General features: G+C 37.9%; 2 protein-coding genes across 6 annotated transcripts; both read right to left on the bottom strand.

Annotated features, from left to right (window-relative positions):
* Nucleotides 1-2,731: 2,731 nt before the first annotated feature.
* Nucleotides 2,732-8,963, bottom strand: LOC125675690 (uncharacterized). Of its 5 annotated transcripts, XM_048913474.2 has the most exons (5): nucleotides 8,601-8,671; nucleotides 8,050-8,460; nucleotides 6,693-6,853; nucleotides 3,612-3,732; nucleotides 2,732-3,471 (listed from the first exon to the last, which is right to left on the bottom strand). In XM_048913474.2, the coding sequence occupies exons 2-5, from the start codon at nucleotides 8,054-8,056 to the stop codon at nucleotides 3,392-3,394; spliced, it is 369 nt and encodes a 122-aa protein (XP_048769431.2). In that variant the 5' UTR covers nucleotides 8,057-8,460; nucleotides 8,601-8,671; the 3' UTR covers nucleotides 2,732-3,391. The 5 variants fall into 5 exon arrangements, with proteins under 5 accessions (XP_048769431.2, XP_056015269.1, XP_056015268.1 ...); XM_056159294.1 differs by lacking the exons at nucleotides 8,050-8,460; nucleotides 8,601-8,671 and adding an exon at nucleotides 8,781-8,963; XM_056159293.1 differs by having other exon boundaries at nucleotides 2,732-3,732; nucleotides 8,601-8,743.
* Nucleotides 8,964-12,417: 3,454 nt separating this feature from the next.
* Nucleotides 12,418-18,068, bottom strand: LOC125673369 (uncharacterized). Its single transcript, XM_048909934.2, has 9 exons — nucleotides 17,020-18,068; nucleotides 16,366-16,419; nucleotides 14,602-15,039; nucleotides 14,109-14,251; nucleotides 13,589-13,814; nucleotides 13,437-13,478; nucleotides 12,873-13,093; nucleotides 12,685-12,796; nucleotides 12,418-12,524 (listed from the first exon to the last, which is right to left on the bottom strand). The coding sequence occupies exons 1-9, from the start codon at nucleotides 17,024-17,026 to the stop codon at nucleotides 12,499-12,501; spliced, it is 1,269 nt and encodes a 422-aa protein (XP_048765891.1). The 5' UTR covers nucleotides 17,027-18,068; the 3' UTR covers nucleotides 12,418-12,498.
* Between the last annotated feature and the right edge of the window lie 830 nt (nucleotides 18,069-18,898).

Genomic DNA, 18,898 nt, shown 5'->3' with positions numbered 1-18,898 from the left:
TAATGATGAATCCATTGTTCATCAGAAGTGGATGTATAATGATGAATCGACAGTTCATCGGGAGTGAATGTACATGTATAATGATGAATCAACAGTTCACTAGGAGTGGATGTATAATGATGAATCAACAGTTCATCAGGAGTGAATGTACATGTATAATAATGAATCCACAGTACATCAGGAGTGGATGTACATGTATAATGATGAATCGACAGTTCATCAGGAGTGGATGTATAATGATGAATCCACAGTTCATCGGGAGTGAATGTACATGTATAATGATGAATCCACAGTTCATCAGGAGTGGATGTATAATGATGAATCCACAGTTCATCAGGAGTGAATGCACATGTATAATGATGAATCCACAGTTCATCAGGAGTGGATGTACATGTATAATGATGAATCGACAGTTCATCAGGAGTGGATGTATAATGATGAATCCACAGTTCATCAGGAGTGAATGTACATGTATAATGATGAATCAACAGTTCATCAGGAGTGGATGTATAATGATGAATCGACAGTTCATCAGGAGTGGATGTATAATGATGAATCGACAGTTCATCAGGAGTGAATGTACATGTACAATGATGAATCGACAGTTCATCAGGAGTGGATGTATAATGATGAATCGACAGTTCATCAGGAATGAATGTACATGTATAATGATGAATCGACAGTTCACCAGAAGTGAATGTACATGTATAATGATGAATCGACAGTTCATCAGGAGTGAATGTACATGTATAATGATGAATCCACAGTTCATCAGGAGCGGATGTATAATAATGAATCGACAGTCCATCAGGAGTGAATGTACATGTATAATGATGAATCCACATTTCATTAGGAGTGGATGTATAATGATGAATCGACAGTTCATCAGGAGTGAATGTACATGTATAATGATGAATCCACAGTTCATCAGGAGTGGATGTACATGTATAATGATGAATCGACAGTTCATCAGGAGTGGATGTATAATGATGAATCCACAGTTCATCAGGAGTGAATGTACATGTATAATGATGAATCAACAGTTCATCAGGAGTGGATGTATAATGATGAATCGACAGTTCATCAGGAGTGGATGTATAATGATGAATCGACAGTTCATCAGGAGTGAATGTACATGTACAATGATGAATCGACAGTTCATCAGGAGTGGATGTATAATGATGAATCGACAGTTCATCAGGAATGAATGTACATGTATAATGATGAATCGACAGTTCACCAGAAGTGAATGTACATGTATAATGATGAATCGACAGTTCATCAGGAGTGAATGTACATGTATAATGATGAATCCACAGTTCATCAGGAGCGGATGTATAATAATGAATCGACAGTCCATCAGGAGTGAATGTACATGTATAATGATGAATCCACATTTCATTAGGAGTGGATGTATAATGATGAATCGACAGTTCATCAGGAGTGAATGTACATGTATAATGATGAATCGACACTCCATCAGGAGTGAATGTACATGTATAATGATGAATCGACAGTTCATCAGGAGTGGATGTATAATGATGAATTGATAGTTCATCAGGAGTGAATGTACATGTATAATGATGAATCGACAGTTCATCAGGAGTGAATGTACATGTATAATGATGAATCCACAGTCCACCAGGAGTGAATGTACATGTATAATGATGAATCCACAGTTCATCAGGAGTGGATGTATAATGTTGAATCCACAGTTCATCAGGAGTGAATGTACATGTATAATGATGAATCGACAGTCCATCAGGAGTGTATGTATAATGATGAATCAACAGTTCATCAGGAGTGGATGTATAATGATGAATCGACAGTTCATCAGGAGTGGATGTATAATGGATCAAGAAGACAAAGGAAACAAGTACTTTATGTAGGAATTCTGCGGATCAAATCATAAGGACTGCATTTGATCGTTAGAATATTGGATAGTAAATTATGGGATATTGGGCAATTGAATGAAAACAAATTCTGGAATATTAGATATATTTGGATATTGAATAGTCGATTCTTGTATATTATATAGTAGATACTGGGATATTGAAAAGTAGATTTTTGAATATTAAATAATAGATTCTGGAATATTGGAAAATAGATACTGGAGGTACTGGATAGTACATTCTGGGATATTGGATAGTACACTCTGGGATATTGGATAGTACACTCTGGGATATTGGATAGTACACTCTGAGATATTGGATAGTACACTCTGGGATATTGGATAGTACACTCTGGGATATTAGATAGTACACGCTGGGATATTGGATAGTACACTCTGGGATATTGGATAGTACACTCTGGGATATTAGATAGTACACTCTGGGATATTGAATAGTACACTCTGGGATATTGGATAATACACTCTGGGATATTAGATAGTACACTCTGGGATATTGGATAGTACACTCTGGGATATTGGATAATACACTCTGGGATATTGGATAGTAGATTCTGGGATATTGGATACTTTCTGGGATATGCGATAGTAGATTCTAAGTTATTGAATCGCAGATTCTGGGATATTAGATAATAGATTATGAGATATTTGATCCTTTCTGAGATATTAAGGATCTGAGATATTGGATAGCATCTTACTGTGTATGAGAGTTATTTTCAGAGAGATAAATCGCTTGAATCCTGAAACTTGCACGCGGGATTACAATGCATAAGAGTAATCTCTTCCAAAAAGTGTATAACGTTAACTAGACTTTATTCAAATCTCAAGGTAAAACTAATTGTACAAATCTGATTATCTATCTAATCGCATACTGTGCTTATGAAAATACTGGTATTTTCAAAAATAACCTAAAAGGTAGAAAAACTAGTCATGGTCGATATGTTTTTTTTTTCAAACCAAGGAATCGAGGAATTATCTAAACACTCGTGGTAACTTTTTAAAGTACCGGTATATGTCTACAAACGTTAATAAAGTACCGGTATATGTCTACAAACGTTAGCGTATGTCATCCTGATATACCGGCTAAAGTACCGGTATATGTCTACAAACGTTAGCGTATGTCATCCTGATATACCGGCTAAAGTACCGGTATATGTCTACAAACGTTAGCGTATGTCATCCTGATATACCGGCTAAAGTACCGGTATATGTCTACAAACGTTAGCGTATGTCATCCTGATATACCGGCTAAAGTACCGGTATATGTCTACAAACGTTAGCGTATGTCATCCTGATATACCGGCTAAAGTACCGGTATATGTCTACAAACGTTAGCGTATGTCATCCTGATATACATATTCCTAACGACTAAACAGCACGTATACAATGACAGAGGACAGCTAGGTTGATTACGAGAAACACGTGCACACACATGATTTAAGCGTTAGTTGCATCCACACGTTCTACTCTGTATATTTTGTCTCACGTGACAATAAGTTTTGCGATCATCATCAATGCCGTCATCGACATGCAACTGGGAAGGAGTTTCCATGATCCAGAGGCTAAAACATAAAAACAAACCAGGCAAAACAACTCAAATCATAATGATTTGTTTTGCAATAAGGAAAACACGATCTCTGATAGAAGATAAACACTTGTGATGCATACGTCATAATGAAATCAACAGCAGGTAAATACTGACCAGTAAGAACTGCTCGGGCCTCAAACGCTTGATTGGTCAGACAGGACATGTCCTCACAACAGTGAGTTACTCCGGCCCCCGTCAGGGTGTCCACCACACGCTGGTACTCACATGCCGTCTTCTACAAAACACGACGAAATAGTGCTACATAAAACATGGGGAAACACTGCTACGTTCGTTGGTTGGATATTTTTAAACGTCCCTCTCGAGAATATTTATATGCAGAGACGTCACCATTGCCGTGGAGGGCTGCAAAATTTAAGCCTATGCTTAACACAGGGTTTCGGATTTTGCTGTCTCATCTAACGGACCGCCCTATTTAGTCGCCTCTTACAACAAGCATGGGGGTACTGAGGAACTATTCTAACCTGGGTCACCGCGGGATCTGCTATAAAACAAGGGAAAATGAGTACTACACATAATATGTGGAAACAGCACTAACTAATTCATTGGGAAATAGTACTACAAAACTTATGAAAACAGTACTACACTAGATTATTGCTGGTAGCCAAATCCCACCCCCACCCCCCTCCGCCACAAAAAAGTTGAAGCACAAAAGTCTTATAACTCCTATAAAATTTGTAGAGTCAAACTTGCGGTGGAATATGAGTAACTGCATATTGTGACTAACCATACTGAAAAATTTGAACAAATTCTGAGGAGTTATTTCCACAAAGCATGTACAAATTCAACAAAGTCCCATAGTGTGTGAAAATTTGTCGAATCACAATGGCAGTGCATTTGATCAACTACACATGGTGACTAGGCACCTGATCCCTCCTCTGGTATATCCAGGGATCCGTGTTTGCCCACCTCTCTATTTCGTATTGCTTGTAAGAGTTATGAGATCCGTTGAGCGGTTTCGGAGGAGTTGCATCCACAAAGTCAAGTAGGACAGACGCACGGACACCGCGTTGCGGCGAGGGACAAGATACAGGGAAGAATATTACACTACATAAAAAAACTTTATTACAAAACATGGGGAAACATGATCGTAAAACACGGGAACATTACTATTAAACATTGGAAAACTCTGCTACAAAAACACGGGCATTTTCTATTTCAAATCGCCGTTAACGCTGCAACAAATCACAGGAAAACAGAACAGATCTACAAAACAAACACAAGGAATTACTGCAACACAAGAGAAAATACTACCACACAACACCGGAAACACCACAACATCTAACGAAAAAACGTGGGGAGAAAACCATTACAAAGAGTAGTAAAAACAACTACAAAACACAAACAAACTACAGAATACACGGGAAACAACATTATAAAAAGAGGGGAAACTACCACAACATTTACATATCCTGACAAACCATCACAGCATTTACATACCCTGACAAACTACCACAACATTTACATACCCTGACAAACTACCACGACATTTACATACCCTGGCAAACTACCACGACATTTACATACCCTGACAAACTACCACGACATTTACATACCCTGACAAACTACCACGACATTTACATACCCTGACAAACTACCACAACATTTACATACCCTGACAAACTACCACGACATTTACGTACCCTGACAAACTATCACAGCATTTACGTACTCTAACAAACTACCACGACATTTACGTACCCTGACAAACTACCACAACATTTACATACCCTGACAAACTACCACGACATTTACATACCCTGACAAACTACCACGACATTTACATACCCTGACAAACTACCACGACATTTACATACCCTGACAAACTACCACGACATTTACATACCCTGACAAACTACCACGACATTTACATACCCTGACAAACTACCACAACATTTACATACCCTGACAAACTACCACGACATTTACATACCCTGACAAACTACCACGACATTTACATACCCTGACAAACTACCACAGCAGTTACGTACCCTGACAATCTATCAAAACATTTACGTACCCTGACAATCTATCAAAACATTTACGTACCCTGACAATCTATCAAAACATTTACGTACCCTGGCAAACTACCACGACATTTACATACCCTGACAAACTACCACGACATTTACATACCCTGACAAACTACCACAACATTTACATACCCTGACAAACTACCACGACATTTACATACCCTGACAAACTACCACGACATTTACATACCCTGACAAACTACCACGACATTTACATACCCTGACAAACTACCACGACATTTACATACCCTGACAAACTACCACAACATTTACATACCCTGGCAAACTACCACGACATTTACATACCCTGACAAACTACCACGACATTTACATACCCTGGCAAACTACCACGACATTTACATACCCTGACAAACTACCACAACATTTACATACCCTGACAAACTACCACGACATTTACATACCCTGACAAACTACCACAACATTTACATACCCTGACAAACTACCACGACATTTACATACCCTGACAAACTACCGAAACATTTACATACCCTGACAAACTACCACGACATTTACATACCCTGACAAACTACCGAAACATTTACATACCCTGACAAACTACCACAGCAGTTACGTACCCTGACAATCTATCAAAACATTTACGTACCCTGACAATCTATCAAAACATTTACGTACCCTGGCAAACTACCACGACATTTACATACCCTGACAAACTACCACGACATTTACATACCCTGACAAACTACCACGACATTTACATACCCTGACAAACTACCACGACATTTACATACCCTGACAAACTACCACGACATTTACATACCCTGACAAACTACCACATCTACATACCCTGACAAACTACCACAACATTTACATACCCTGACAAACTACCACGACATTTACATACCCTGACAAACTACCACGACATTTACATACCCTGACAAACTACCACGACATTTACATACCCTGACAAACTACCACAGCAGTTACATATCCTGACAAACTACCACGACATTTACATACCCTGACAAACTACCACAACATTTACATACCCTGACAAACTACCACGACATTTACATACCCTGACAAACTACCACGACATTTACATACCCTGACAAACTACCACGACATTTACATACCCTGACAAACTACCACAGTATTTACGTACCCTAACGCATTGAGTCTGTAATTTCCCTGGTAGTCTTCTTGTGATGCAAGTATCATAACACGGTGTGTACATCCGGGTACATGATGATGTCATCAAGTCTGCGCAGAAGCCACATTGCAATTGATTCAGCTCCATGACGCGTGCAGTGTTTTCAGGATTCTCTGAATACGATTTAAAGGAGTCAATTAGCAATATGTTTATACCCTTCCATAAAACAGTTAGGTAAAGACAAACATTATCCAGTGACCTTTGAATAGTTGATAAACTTTTAGGGCAGTAGACTATGATCACTTCCGGTGACTGTTATGGTCAATAACAACTACTGCCATGTCTTCCCATTTGTGTCCTGCGAGATAATGAAATGCTCGGCAACTGGGCCGATGTGAAGAGGAAGAACAAAGAGAAATTCTGGATGCAAGGACTGAAGTCATTCCGTCCTAATGAGATGAACAAACCCAATGACTTCACCAGAATGAATGTGGCCGAGCTTCCTCTAGTTATTACGCAGTGTTGTTCTGTTTGATATATATGTCCTTTCTGCCGTCTACTTTCTGTAACAGCATCGTCATTAACAGGCAACTTTTTTAAACATTTCTTTTATTTATTTATTATTATTATTATATCCATACTTAGGCCCTTAATTATTTCTTTCTATGTTATTACCAAACTTCAATACCAGTATTGATCTATTTGTTATTCTATTTCATCTTTTTATCTTATTTTTCATAACAGTTCACCACTAATTACATAGCTTTACACCTCTAGGTACGAAATACTTATAACACATGCATGTATAACCCGTCATTAGAATGAGTTCAATTACGGCTGAATTATACTGATTAGATAATCCATTATATGTGTCCTGCGTAAAATTTAATTAGTTCAGTTTAGTCTTTAGACTCATTCAGAACTGACTTTATTGTCCCATATTGCACTTGATAAATTCGATATATAGACGTTTTGCTTGTCATCAGGTTTTGTAGTTTAGTTTTAGTGTTACTTTGCATTTTTATTTAGTTTTAATCTCTATGTAGATATTCTGTCGTCCTGAAAAAAGGTCGTCTCAAAATTTCATATTGTTCGTGTCGATAGTCATTTTTACTGCTTTATATATCCTTATTTATTCGACCTCGTATCTACAGATCCGGCTTTAGGTGCTGATTACCGGTATTGTTGATTTGCAGTCCCCCCCCCCTCTCTCTCTCTCTCTCTCTCTCTCTCTCTCTCTCTCTCTCTCACGCATGTGCAATACGCTAGTGAACATAAAAATAACGAACAGTGATCAATCTCATAACATTACATTTACATACGTTATGATGCACTGAATGGGTGTGTGTCTATTTGCATGCGGTGTTACCTTGCATTGACACGCCTATTTCCTCTGTCCACTGCGTATCGATTGTGTTGTTCTCTGTGGTACGTCCACCCAAATAACACGCAAACGTGACGTCATCATCAGGAAATTGTACCCAGTCCCGTGTTATAGTAAATCTCAAGAACGCCGAATGAACAGACCGGATATTGACTACAACCTTGACCCCTGGCCTGTCCCGAAGGTCAGTATTTTGCCAAGAAATTTTGTCTCCGTCTGTTACAAACACCACTGGGGCCAGGTTATTTCGTGTCTTGTTGAATCTCTCAAGCCCAATGACGTTTACCTTTCGGAAGAAATCCGGATTTTTTATTGAACATACAACTTCTACGTCATGAATCCCTATAATTAATTCGGATGATACTCGGATTTCGAGGTTCGCTGTGGACGAATTTCCTGAAATATCGTGCCATGAATAATATTTGATATCCACAGCGAAAACTTATAGATATAACGAATCCATCATTTTAAAATTCTAATATCAACTGCGCAATCAAGACTGCCATATGAATGATAACGGAAGTGATTTTAATTACTTGCATGTAGACCGACAGCAATCGACCACAGACAACAGAACAAAACAGAACCTATAGAGAGAGAGAGAGAGAGGAAAAGGTGAAAAATAAAATTTACTCTATCCAGCATTACACACGATTACATTGGTGTACATTCTTCCTAAATGTGATTACTCTCTGTCTATAATTCTGAATGCATACCTTTCATTGTGTAATAGTTATCTGCTGATGTTGTTATTGGATGTTCTTATCGTGACCTGGTGCTGCTAAATGGAACAACTACTTTGGTAACTAAATATTGTCCTCTTTATTAATCTGTCCCCAGGTGCACCTGGTTTGAACATGCGTTATCAGGCGCAGATCTAAGAACAACACATGTGTTGCGTCTTTCTCAATGAGGGTTAAGGTTATTCTTTACTGTATAGTGTTGTGTACCTATTCGTTTGTTGTATCTCTTATTATATTCCCTCTATAACTGTTCATTATATCAAGTCATTGCCTGTAGTTGAAGTACCACAAAGCTGGACCTATGCACAACACTTAAGATCGTAGGGATGAAATTTCTCTATAGTGTCGACGCCTGTCCTGACGTTGGATCTCGGATTTTAAGGTCTCATCCGAAAGAATCGCGACTCTCATTACGCAATGCTGAATGTTTGCTGAAGGAACAGTCCTTGTATATTTCTGCACCTTAGATGTGACGGAATCAAGGAACAAGCTGTAGGACTCGGCCCCATAAGCACTCTATAACTAACTACCCATCGCGACCTCATTGTCCCGCATGATATTTTATAAGTATGCCATGCTTATGTAATATAGATATTGCCCTAGGTTGAATCTTGTCCTTCACATGAAAGGCAAACGTAAGAAAACCCTAGATATCAGGAGAACTCGCACTCACAGTCAACATATAATAAATAGAATTAGTTACTATGCAGGGACACAGTCAACATATAATAAATAGAATTATTATACTTTCATGTAAAATACTCGAACCTGATTGGTCGAGAAGCATTTGAAAAAACAAACATATTGTTACCCTCTGAGAACAAAAAACACGCGCCCCAGGGTGATAGTATCTAGCAACGGGTAACAGTACTTGACAACGGGTGATATTATAAAAAATTATCACATGCGTCAAATTTATGCGCGTACGGTTCGCCGTAGATTGCTAGACGACGTCGTTTGAGCGTTTGTAATAAACGAGAGTATCCGCATCGAAATACGAAATATCGCATGACAGTGATTGATCAAATGTCAACAGTCGTAAGTTTTTCTGCTTTCCAGTTTACATAACATTCAGTATAATAAAACAAATATTGCATGTAGTTGAGGGCAACATTGAAATTTTCACCCCTCGAGAAACCATTGTCAACCTCGGCTACGCCTCGGTTGACAATGGTTTTCTCGAGGTGAACATTTTCAATGTTACCCTCAACTACATGCAATATTTATATATTAGTTACTATATGCAGGGACACAGTCAACATATAATAAATAGAATTAGTTACTATGCAGGGAACCAATTTTATCGAAGGCGGGTTGACTGCTACAGACAGGTTTAATGCCAGTGAACGCGGGGTGAATATTTCAGACAGGTTCAATGCCAGCGAGGGCGGATTGAATGTTCCAGACAGGTTTAATGCCAGTGAAGACGGGGTGAATATTTCAGACAGATTTAATGCCAGTGAAGACGGGGTGAATATTTCAGACAGGTTTAATGCCAGCGAGGGCGGATTGAATGTTACAGACAGGTTTAATGCCAGCGAGGGCGGGTTGAATGTTGCAGACAGGTTTAATGCCAGTGAAGACGGGGTGAATATTTCGGACGGGGGAATTTGTTTTACACTGATAAATCTACATCAAGATACAATCCTCTTGAACGCTATCATGAAAGCATGATCGGCACTAAACAGAGTGATGCGCTGGTGGAATGAGTGAATGATACAATGACGAGTATCATAGTTTGATATTTTGCTGAACAAAGGAGATATTTTCATGCATGTCTATTTAATAACGGACAGAAAGAAAAAACAAGAGACCCGCATGCCTGCAGTCACCCGAGTATTAAATGTGTCAATAACCCCAAGGGCTACGAAATCTATAGCAATTTACCTGTTTCGTACATTTATGCAAATTATACTGTTCAGCAGCAGAATAAAGAAAATGTATTCTTAAAACACAAAATGCCCCGAAAATGATCATACATATTGTAATACCCCTTATGGCAAAACAATATACATGTAATAATTTTGGACCCGCCCTAGCGTCAGAACCCTGGGGTTGCGAATTTCACAATGTTGGTGCATCTCTTTCTTTCTCAATTATGCATTTAAAATGTTTAATAGTATCAATGAAAATATAGAAGTCTTACAGATGATAAAGACAACAATCACTAAAAACAATTGGCCCCACCCTGGAACGAAAACCCCACACCCCTGCTCTGGTATCATGAAATTCACAATTTTGGAACATGATTACCTTTTCCCTCTAAATATCTATTGGGTTTCAATTTAGTATCAAAAGCATTCAATATTTTACACTTCAAATGTTTTGCACATAAATCTTATTTGCCAAGTTTGACCCCATCCTGGGGTTCGACCCCCCCCCCCCCCCCCCCCCCCCCCCCCCCCCCCCCAAAGAGGTCATGAAAATTACAGTTTTGGTAGAGGTCTTCTGATCTACATAACTATGCATTTAGTTATTTGTAAGAAAAAATAAACCGTGGAGAAGAGGATTTTTGACAGGTTTTGCCCCGCACTTTGTGGATGGCGCACGTCGTCGGACACAGGACAATAGCATTAAGTCATTCTAATGCCGCTCTGTCGCTTGTAATTAAAATGTTACATTCCATCGTATTCATTAGATAAGATATTTGATTATTTAATCTGGTATCAAATGTTATATGATTGGAGCATATAGCTTCACAACCCAAATGAACAAAAGTTAAATACATCACTATTGATATTATTAAGGCATGTAAGTGATAATTAGGATCCAAGTTAATCTTTAGTTAAACGTCCTAAGACCTCCGCACATGCATTATCTGTCATGTAAAGTACTAGAACCAGGTTATTATACAACAGGGCCAAGTCCTAGGCTTAATCTTTATTACCGACATGATACGAGTTCTGGGGAGGGGGGTGGAGTTAGCTGGATGCTGCATTAGAAAACGTGTGTCCGAGGTGTAATCTCAGTCATTTTTTGAAATAGAGTTTTTGTTCTAAACAAAGCACATGTTCAATATAAGGACCCACTACTACGAGGAGCTCCAGCAGAAACCTGGATTCATCATCAAGAGAGGAGCCAGATGACAAAATGAAATCTGGATCCAAACTAACGAAAAGCACCATATCAAGTCTGGAATCTCCATCCAAACAAAATGGCGATTCCAATGGTTTGTGCAATTTATTTGTAAAGGTGGACCTGTCTATCATCGTAACACAGTGGATTAGGTACCGGAACAGTAATACGCAGATCCTGAATTCAAATTCCTCATAATTCATAACTTTCATTGAAATAAATGAAATCGATGTGGATTTTCTGCCCCCCCCCCCCCACTCCCCCTCCCCCACGCCTGATTTACACATATACCTAATGCATACATGTATCATCATATGTCTCATAACTAAATCAGTTCGTATTGATTTGGGAAACTCTCTCAAAGTGAAGCGAGCCACCTTAATTTACATGTACTTGCGTCTAAATGGAGTCAATAACCTGAACTTCCAAAAAAGTAATCGGGAAGAGAAATCATTTTTTACGAGAGAGGGACACGTTTTATAAAGCAAAGATATTCACTGCGGTGTAGGAAACCCATAGGGAAGTCAACAATAAAATCTGGAGGATGGATTTATTAGCAGAACAACTTGGCGGATAAAATGATGAACTTGATCTACAGATACATAGTCAATAGGATCTATTTTCTTCCTATTCCTTTGATGTCTGCAAAATAGAGAAGTTTGAATTAATCGATTTAATCTCGCTAAAGTCTGGAGGACTATTTACCATTTATATCGTTGAAGAAAGAGTTGACGAAAACAGAGAGAGAGAGAGAGAGAGAGAGAGAGAGAGAGAGAGAGAGAGAGAGAGAGAGAGAATGTACCGTGTATGCCCTTGAGAAGAGCCTTCTGGAAGCAGGCATTGTCAGTACAACATTGAGTATTAGAGGAGGGCTGGATCATGTCCTTGATTATTTGATACTCACATTCTACGTCCTAAAAATTGAACAGTTGACTATATTAACACGTGACTGTGTAAAATGACGACTGACATATTCCCTACAATGCTTACCGTGGTGCACTTAGTGATGAGGGCACCGTTATGGGTCCTGGCCATGCACACGTTAGAACATGGCGCCAGATTACCGTCGCACTGAGACCGGGTGAAGTCGGAACACGTGTCACATTCCAGGGCCCCGGATGACGGACGCTGGGTCTGGGGTCGGGGCCGAGGCGTCATGGTGGTTTGAACGGGAAGCCAGAAAAAACCGCCGCCAGATGTCGTTGTAGCCTCTAGAATAAATGTCTGTATTATTCCAAAGGTAATTTCAGAACTATTGAATGCTATGACTTTGAGTCCACAATTTTATAAAATTAGAAACATCCAGGAATCGGTATCCTAGCAGTTAAATAGTAGTACACTCCAGAGTCTGTATATTAACAATACGATACTTACATGTGCAGAGTCTGTTATACTTACCTGTATATAAACAATACGATACTTACCTGTATATAAACAATACGATACTTACATGTATATAAACAATACGATACTTACCTGTATATAAACAATACGATACTTACCTGTATATAAACAATACGATACTTACCTGTATATTAACAATACGATACTTACGTGTGCTGGTTAGTCTTGCTTGTGTGGGTATGTTCGGAATGTCTTAAAAAAACGGAAAGGCGAACTTTAATTCATGGTTTATAGAAAAATTTTCCAGAATTTCAGACAGAAAACATTTTCAACAGAAAGAAGAAACGCCCACAATGTCTAACCTACAGAAATAGTTACGTATCCTTTGGCACTTCCGCTTTCGCATGCGCTGCCATAACCTGACTCGCACATGAATTGTGTCTCCGTGTCAATTGGTGTCACTGTGTAAACCAGGGTGCTGGTTTTGGTGTACATGCATCCGTTCCGCTGGGTGGCGCTGAAAGAGGGAGTGATCGGCATTGGTGTGAACTGGGTACTTCCGGCCGATTTGGAACACCAGCGAATGCTCTGTAAAAAAAAAACCCAGGATGTTTGGAAATGCGTGTATTACAATTACACTGTACATGTAAAGAGAAATTTCATATAGAGTATATTCTAATGCTACGAGTCATCTCATTTAAGTTTTTGTTGACAATTCCATAATAGGTGTTACTTAGTTTCAATGAGCTTCATACTATTCAAAATGACATAAAATGATATCTACACACCATATTAAAATTATTCACACATATGCAACGTCTCAACGATAGATTTCTAAAAGTCTACAAGCATATGTAAAAGATTCATTGATTGGCTCTTTACCGGATTGGGTTTATCCGGATCGCTCCCGATCTCTCCTGTACATTCTATCTGTATTAGACTTCCTACCGTGAACCTCCGGGTTGCTGTCGCCACCGAACTTCCGGGTAAACGAATGACAGGGCCATTCATCAGAGTTGGTGGAACTGGCGTTTGAAAATAGACAATAGTTGTTTAGTGGTGGAAACTATCGTTTTCTGAGAGAAAATTGCACTTTAGAAAAATAAAAATAGGTGTGTATATGTGTACAGGTGGCCAAGCCCAGATGTGGCAAATATACATATGTAAGCCATCGATGCTTATCTAGCTTAAATATTTATATCTCAAGTTACCGATTAAAAAGTAAGTTTGTCCGTTACCCTTCAAAACTAAAAAAAAAAAAACACAACTAAATTTGATTATTCATAGAAAAAGAACCGAATAAAATTTTCATCCTGTACTCTGCCTAGAGCTTGGGGGCCTTAAAAAGGATTTTAAAAATTCTGATGAACCTCACCTTCATGAATAATTACGGGGTAGTCTCCTGTGAACTGCGTGGTGAGGGAGCCATCAGACGCCAGTCTCCCGCCCATGAAACAGGCGTAATTGTCCGAGTCCTTCTCACACTGCACCTGATCATGCGCGATCGTCAACTGCAAATACGCAGTCGCAACATTGCTGACGTCACCAGTAGCAGTCAAGCCTGGGCGTTTCTTTAGATTCTGGTTTTCCCACGTTATGTTGCCCCCTCTGGTGATAAAAAGTACCACTATCTCGTTACCTTTCGTTCTGTTTTTCTTCTGCAGACCTATCAAGTCCACTCGTTTGATCTGTACGGGGTTGGTGATGACGCATTTGACGACAAAATCTCCATTTCCTTGGTTCGGATTTTGGGCCTGTAGGGCTATATTGTAGGCCGTGAAGTTCGGTAGCGGAGTGGTACTACCTCCAGACACTATAGGAATGTTTAGGGAATGAGCACGTGAGTGGACAAAATGTGTCACTCGATGACTATCAGCAAGTAACCAAACGATCGATTCATTCAATATACATTCATTCACCTATTCATTTCTGTTTGCTCACACAGTCAGGTATTCCATTTATTCATTCGGTCATTCATTCTATTTTTGTGTTTAACGCCAACCACTTATGAGTTTGTTCGTTTTCATAAACTTGGCTACATATACATATAAAGAAAATTTTGAGTAAAATCAGCCCATCTACATAATATGATTTTGAAAAATAACAATTGAACTTTTTTGCATAAATAAATGAAGTAAATGATTGGACTGAGTAATTGCATGAGTACTAAATGAAATAAATGACTGAATAAATGAAATGAATGACAGAATAAAATAAATAAATGACTAAATAAATGAAGTAAAGGACTGAATAAATGAAATGAATGACAATATGAAACGAATGGCATAATGAATAAAATGAATGACTGCATAAATGAAACGAATGACAACAAATGATACGAGAATGAATGAAATGAATGACAGGATAAATGAAATGAACGACTAAATAAATTATATGTATGACTGAATTAATGAAACGAATGGCTGAATAGGTGAAATGAAATGAATGACTAAATAAATGAAATGAATGACAGAATAAAAGAATTAAATGACTGAATAAATGAAGTAAAGGATTGAATAAATGATATGAAAGACTGAATAAATGATATGAAAGACTGAAAAAAAGAATTCAGTGGCTGAATAAATGAAGTAAAGGATTGAATAAATGATATGAAAGACTGAATAAATTAAATGAATGACAGAATAAAAGAATTCAGTGGCTGAATAAATGAAGTAAAGGATTGAATAAATGAAATGAATGACCAAATAAATGAAATGAATGACTAATTTAATGAAATAAATGACTAAAGAAATTAAATGAATAACTAAAGAAATTAAATGAATGACTGTATGAACCAATAGAATTATAGGATGATAAAAGACTTTCAAATTAGAAAAATTTAAATTATTGATCATATACTGCTCTGTAAAACATAACCTGGGTGTAATGGTAAGTGCAATGAAATGAAACATCACTATTTCTACTAACAAATGATAAATTGAAATTTGGGAGAAAAATGCATGTAGCTGTGTTCATAATAACGAGGACTACGTGTTACACTGTTTGTTATCTTCACCTTACACTTTCCGACAATTAAATGAATTACACAGGATGTAGATGGGCCTAATACACCACTATCAGTATTGCCTTGCCTGTTCCTGCCAGTCGAAGTATAAATACCGTTAACACAGTAACTTGCCTGATCCTGCCAGTCGAAGTATAAATACCGTTAACAAAGCAAGAGACAGAGATCCTGAAAGAACAAATTACATGATATAATCTGCTATGTATTTAAGTAAAAAAAAAAATTATTGTATTTTTGTTTATTTATGTCTATGTTTGATGTCCTTTGGAAACCCCCTTCCCCCGGTTGAGACGCTGGTGTTGTAGATATAGGAGAACAATCTCTATATTTGGTATGTTTATTGACACTGTGATGTTCGATATTAGATGTGTTTATTAACACTGTGGTGTTCTGTATGAGGTATGTTTATTGACACTGCAATGCAACATCTTGATACGTAGCAGCACTTGAATTGACTTATTCCAAATTTAAATTCCATCTACATGTGCATGCGTGTATATTTGAATATACAGATTCATACAACTACATCTTCCTATGCGAATTCATTTTAGATAAAATCGCTGTATAATATAAGTCAGTGCTATAAATCTGCTACAATTAATCTCCTACACGCTACTTGAAAGCGTTTTCGCACACCTACAGTGTCTGTAACATTTATCATCACTGTCTTTTACACCATTTCTTTTTTGAAAAAGCAATCGTAACAATGACATAACTTGTGTATCTAATAAATAAAAAAACAAGGTTCTATAGGCAATACATGCTTACCCTTCATGACGTAGTGATCAGAAAACGACCGAATTGGAACACGTCTTATCTAATGGATCTTATCTTTTAATGACATTCTAGTACGGTGCCGAATAATCGTCATATGTGCACACAAAAGTATTGACAAAAGCGTAATTGTGTAAAAGTCTTTCAGCAGAGAGGGAGATAGGTGTGGGGCTTACGGCGGTCGTTACTGGTCACGCAATAAGGAATACTTTCTCCTCCTAGCTATAGGCACTTGATCCCAACCTTTGGTGTGTCCAGAAGTTCGTGTTTGTCCTACTCTTAATTTTTTGCTCTTTATAGGAATTGTGAGATTGATCACTGTTCGTTATTTCCATCTTTTCAATGAAGACCTTTTGTTCATTAACTTCGTGAGGGTTATTTGTGACACGAGAACTTTGTTCTTGACATCTCATTTTTTGAAGATCCTATCTACGTGTAAACTCGGCGGGCCGAAGATCGAAACCTTGGAATATTAGAACATGTTGAGATAAGCCCACCAAATTCCATGTATGAAATCCACTCTTATTTTTGAATTCACCGCTTTAATATATAATTGTACTGTGATGTAATTCAAACGTTGAACGGACGCACCATATCTAGATAGTGACATCAGACACCTGAAAATAAAATATAGGCCTGTCCGAAAACACGAGTTATCTCTCTTTGTATTCTACAATTTAGTGTGAATATGACAACTTCCGGGTAGTAATAAAATCAGACTGCGCAATATTTGAAGAGTTGTGTTGAGTATGGATGCTGTTTAAAATCGTAAACAGTTGAAATCATTTCTACGAGAGTGTAAGAAAATATTAATGGAAACAAAACAGAATTTCTTGAACGAGTCAGGGGTGTGATTTTGTGGGGATATTAAAAATCAAATTGGAAAACAGACATAATTCACTTGTTTACAAATGTCTCCAATAACGACTGGCATAATTATTTTGTACGAAATCAAAACTTAACAGAATTACTGATTCTCAAAAGATGGTGACAACTCATCAACTCAAAGCTCGGGTTTTAACTAGGATCGACACGTGCATGGATCTTGCATATCATGGTACCCCCCCCCCCCCCCCCCGCTCCAAAAAAAGAAAACAACCCAAAATTATATAAAGTAGGAAATCAACGCTCTCACTGTTTTATCAGGGATCAAACTCCATCACTACCAACTGACTCTTTCAAAAATAAGCCCGATTGCAATGTTTGAACAATATTAACTCCAAAGTATAACTGGACGTGTCCCCACTGTGTGCATGAAAATCATTTGTACATATACAGCATGCAGCTGGGATTGTCTATTTTAATTGATATATTCAAAAGGCAGTAAAATAGGTAATTAAATCAAAATAAAATTCTATTTGTTGAATATCTCGATTGATATAAATTATTTTTCGTAGGTGTGGTTGGAGGGGGGGGGGTGTTACGTGCCACTCTCAGATTTACTCTTGGAGGATAGGTAAGTTTGAACTCGCAATAGAATGCTTTTGACGTCTCTGTATCTTCCCTCTTTTATTTGTTTTAGCCCCTTGAATTGTTTGATTATATGTAGGCATGTATCGTGTCATAATGGAAATGACAGATTTAGTCCCCCCCCCCCCCCCTCCCTTTTGCCACACATTTACAAAATAATGTGAGTAAAACTTAAAATAGTTTACCTAAAATGGTACATACTCTTGTTGACTTATTCAATGTATTACGTGTACTATAAATTCAGGGGGGAGGGGGTATTTTATATTCAAATCATTGCTTAAATGTTAATATAAAGATAAATTTATTTATGGTTATACTTGCCTCTCGTTTACAAGTAAAGGATGGATTAAATGTTACATGCCAGTCGAAGGAGGTGGATATTTCCAGAATCCAGAAGTGTCAG

The sequence above is a fragment of the Ostrea edulis genome, chromosome 3 (assembly GCF_947568905.1).
Source record: "Ostrea edulis chromosome 3, xbOstEdul1.1, whole genome shotgun sequence".
Lineage (NCBI taxonomy): Eukaryota > Metazoa > Mollusca > Bivalvia > Ostreida > Ostreidae > Ostrea > Ostrea edulis.
This window is presented reverse-complemented; position numbering and strand designations above follow the sequence as displayed.

Excerpts from the sequence above, each read along its gene's own strand:
- LOC125675690 (XM_056159293.1), bottom strand. The coding sequence starts at position 8,709 with ATGCTGGATAGAGTAAATTTTATTTTTCACCTTTTCCTCTCTCTCTCT. Across the intron at positions 8,461-8,600 it reads TGCTGTCGGTCTACATGCAA|GAAATTCGTCCACAGCGAAC; the intron begins GTAATTAAAATC and ends ACGATATTTCAG. Across the intron at positions 3,733-6,692 it reads TACAGACTCAATGCGTTAGG|AAGACGGCATGTGAGTACCA; the intron begins GTACGTAAATAC and ends CGTGTTTTGTAG.
- LOC125673369 (XM_048909934.2), bottom strand. Across the intron at positions 13,094-13,436 it reads AGCAAGACTAACCAGCACAC|AGGCTACAACGACATCTGGC; the intron begins GTAAGTATCGTA and ends CATTTATTCTAG. Across the intron at positions 12,525-12,684 it reads TCTTCTCAAGGGCATACACG|ACATCAAAGGAATAGGAAGA; the intron begins GTACATTCTCTC and ends TCTATTTTGCAG.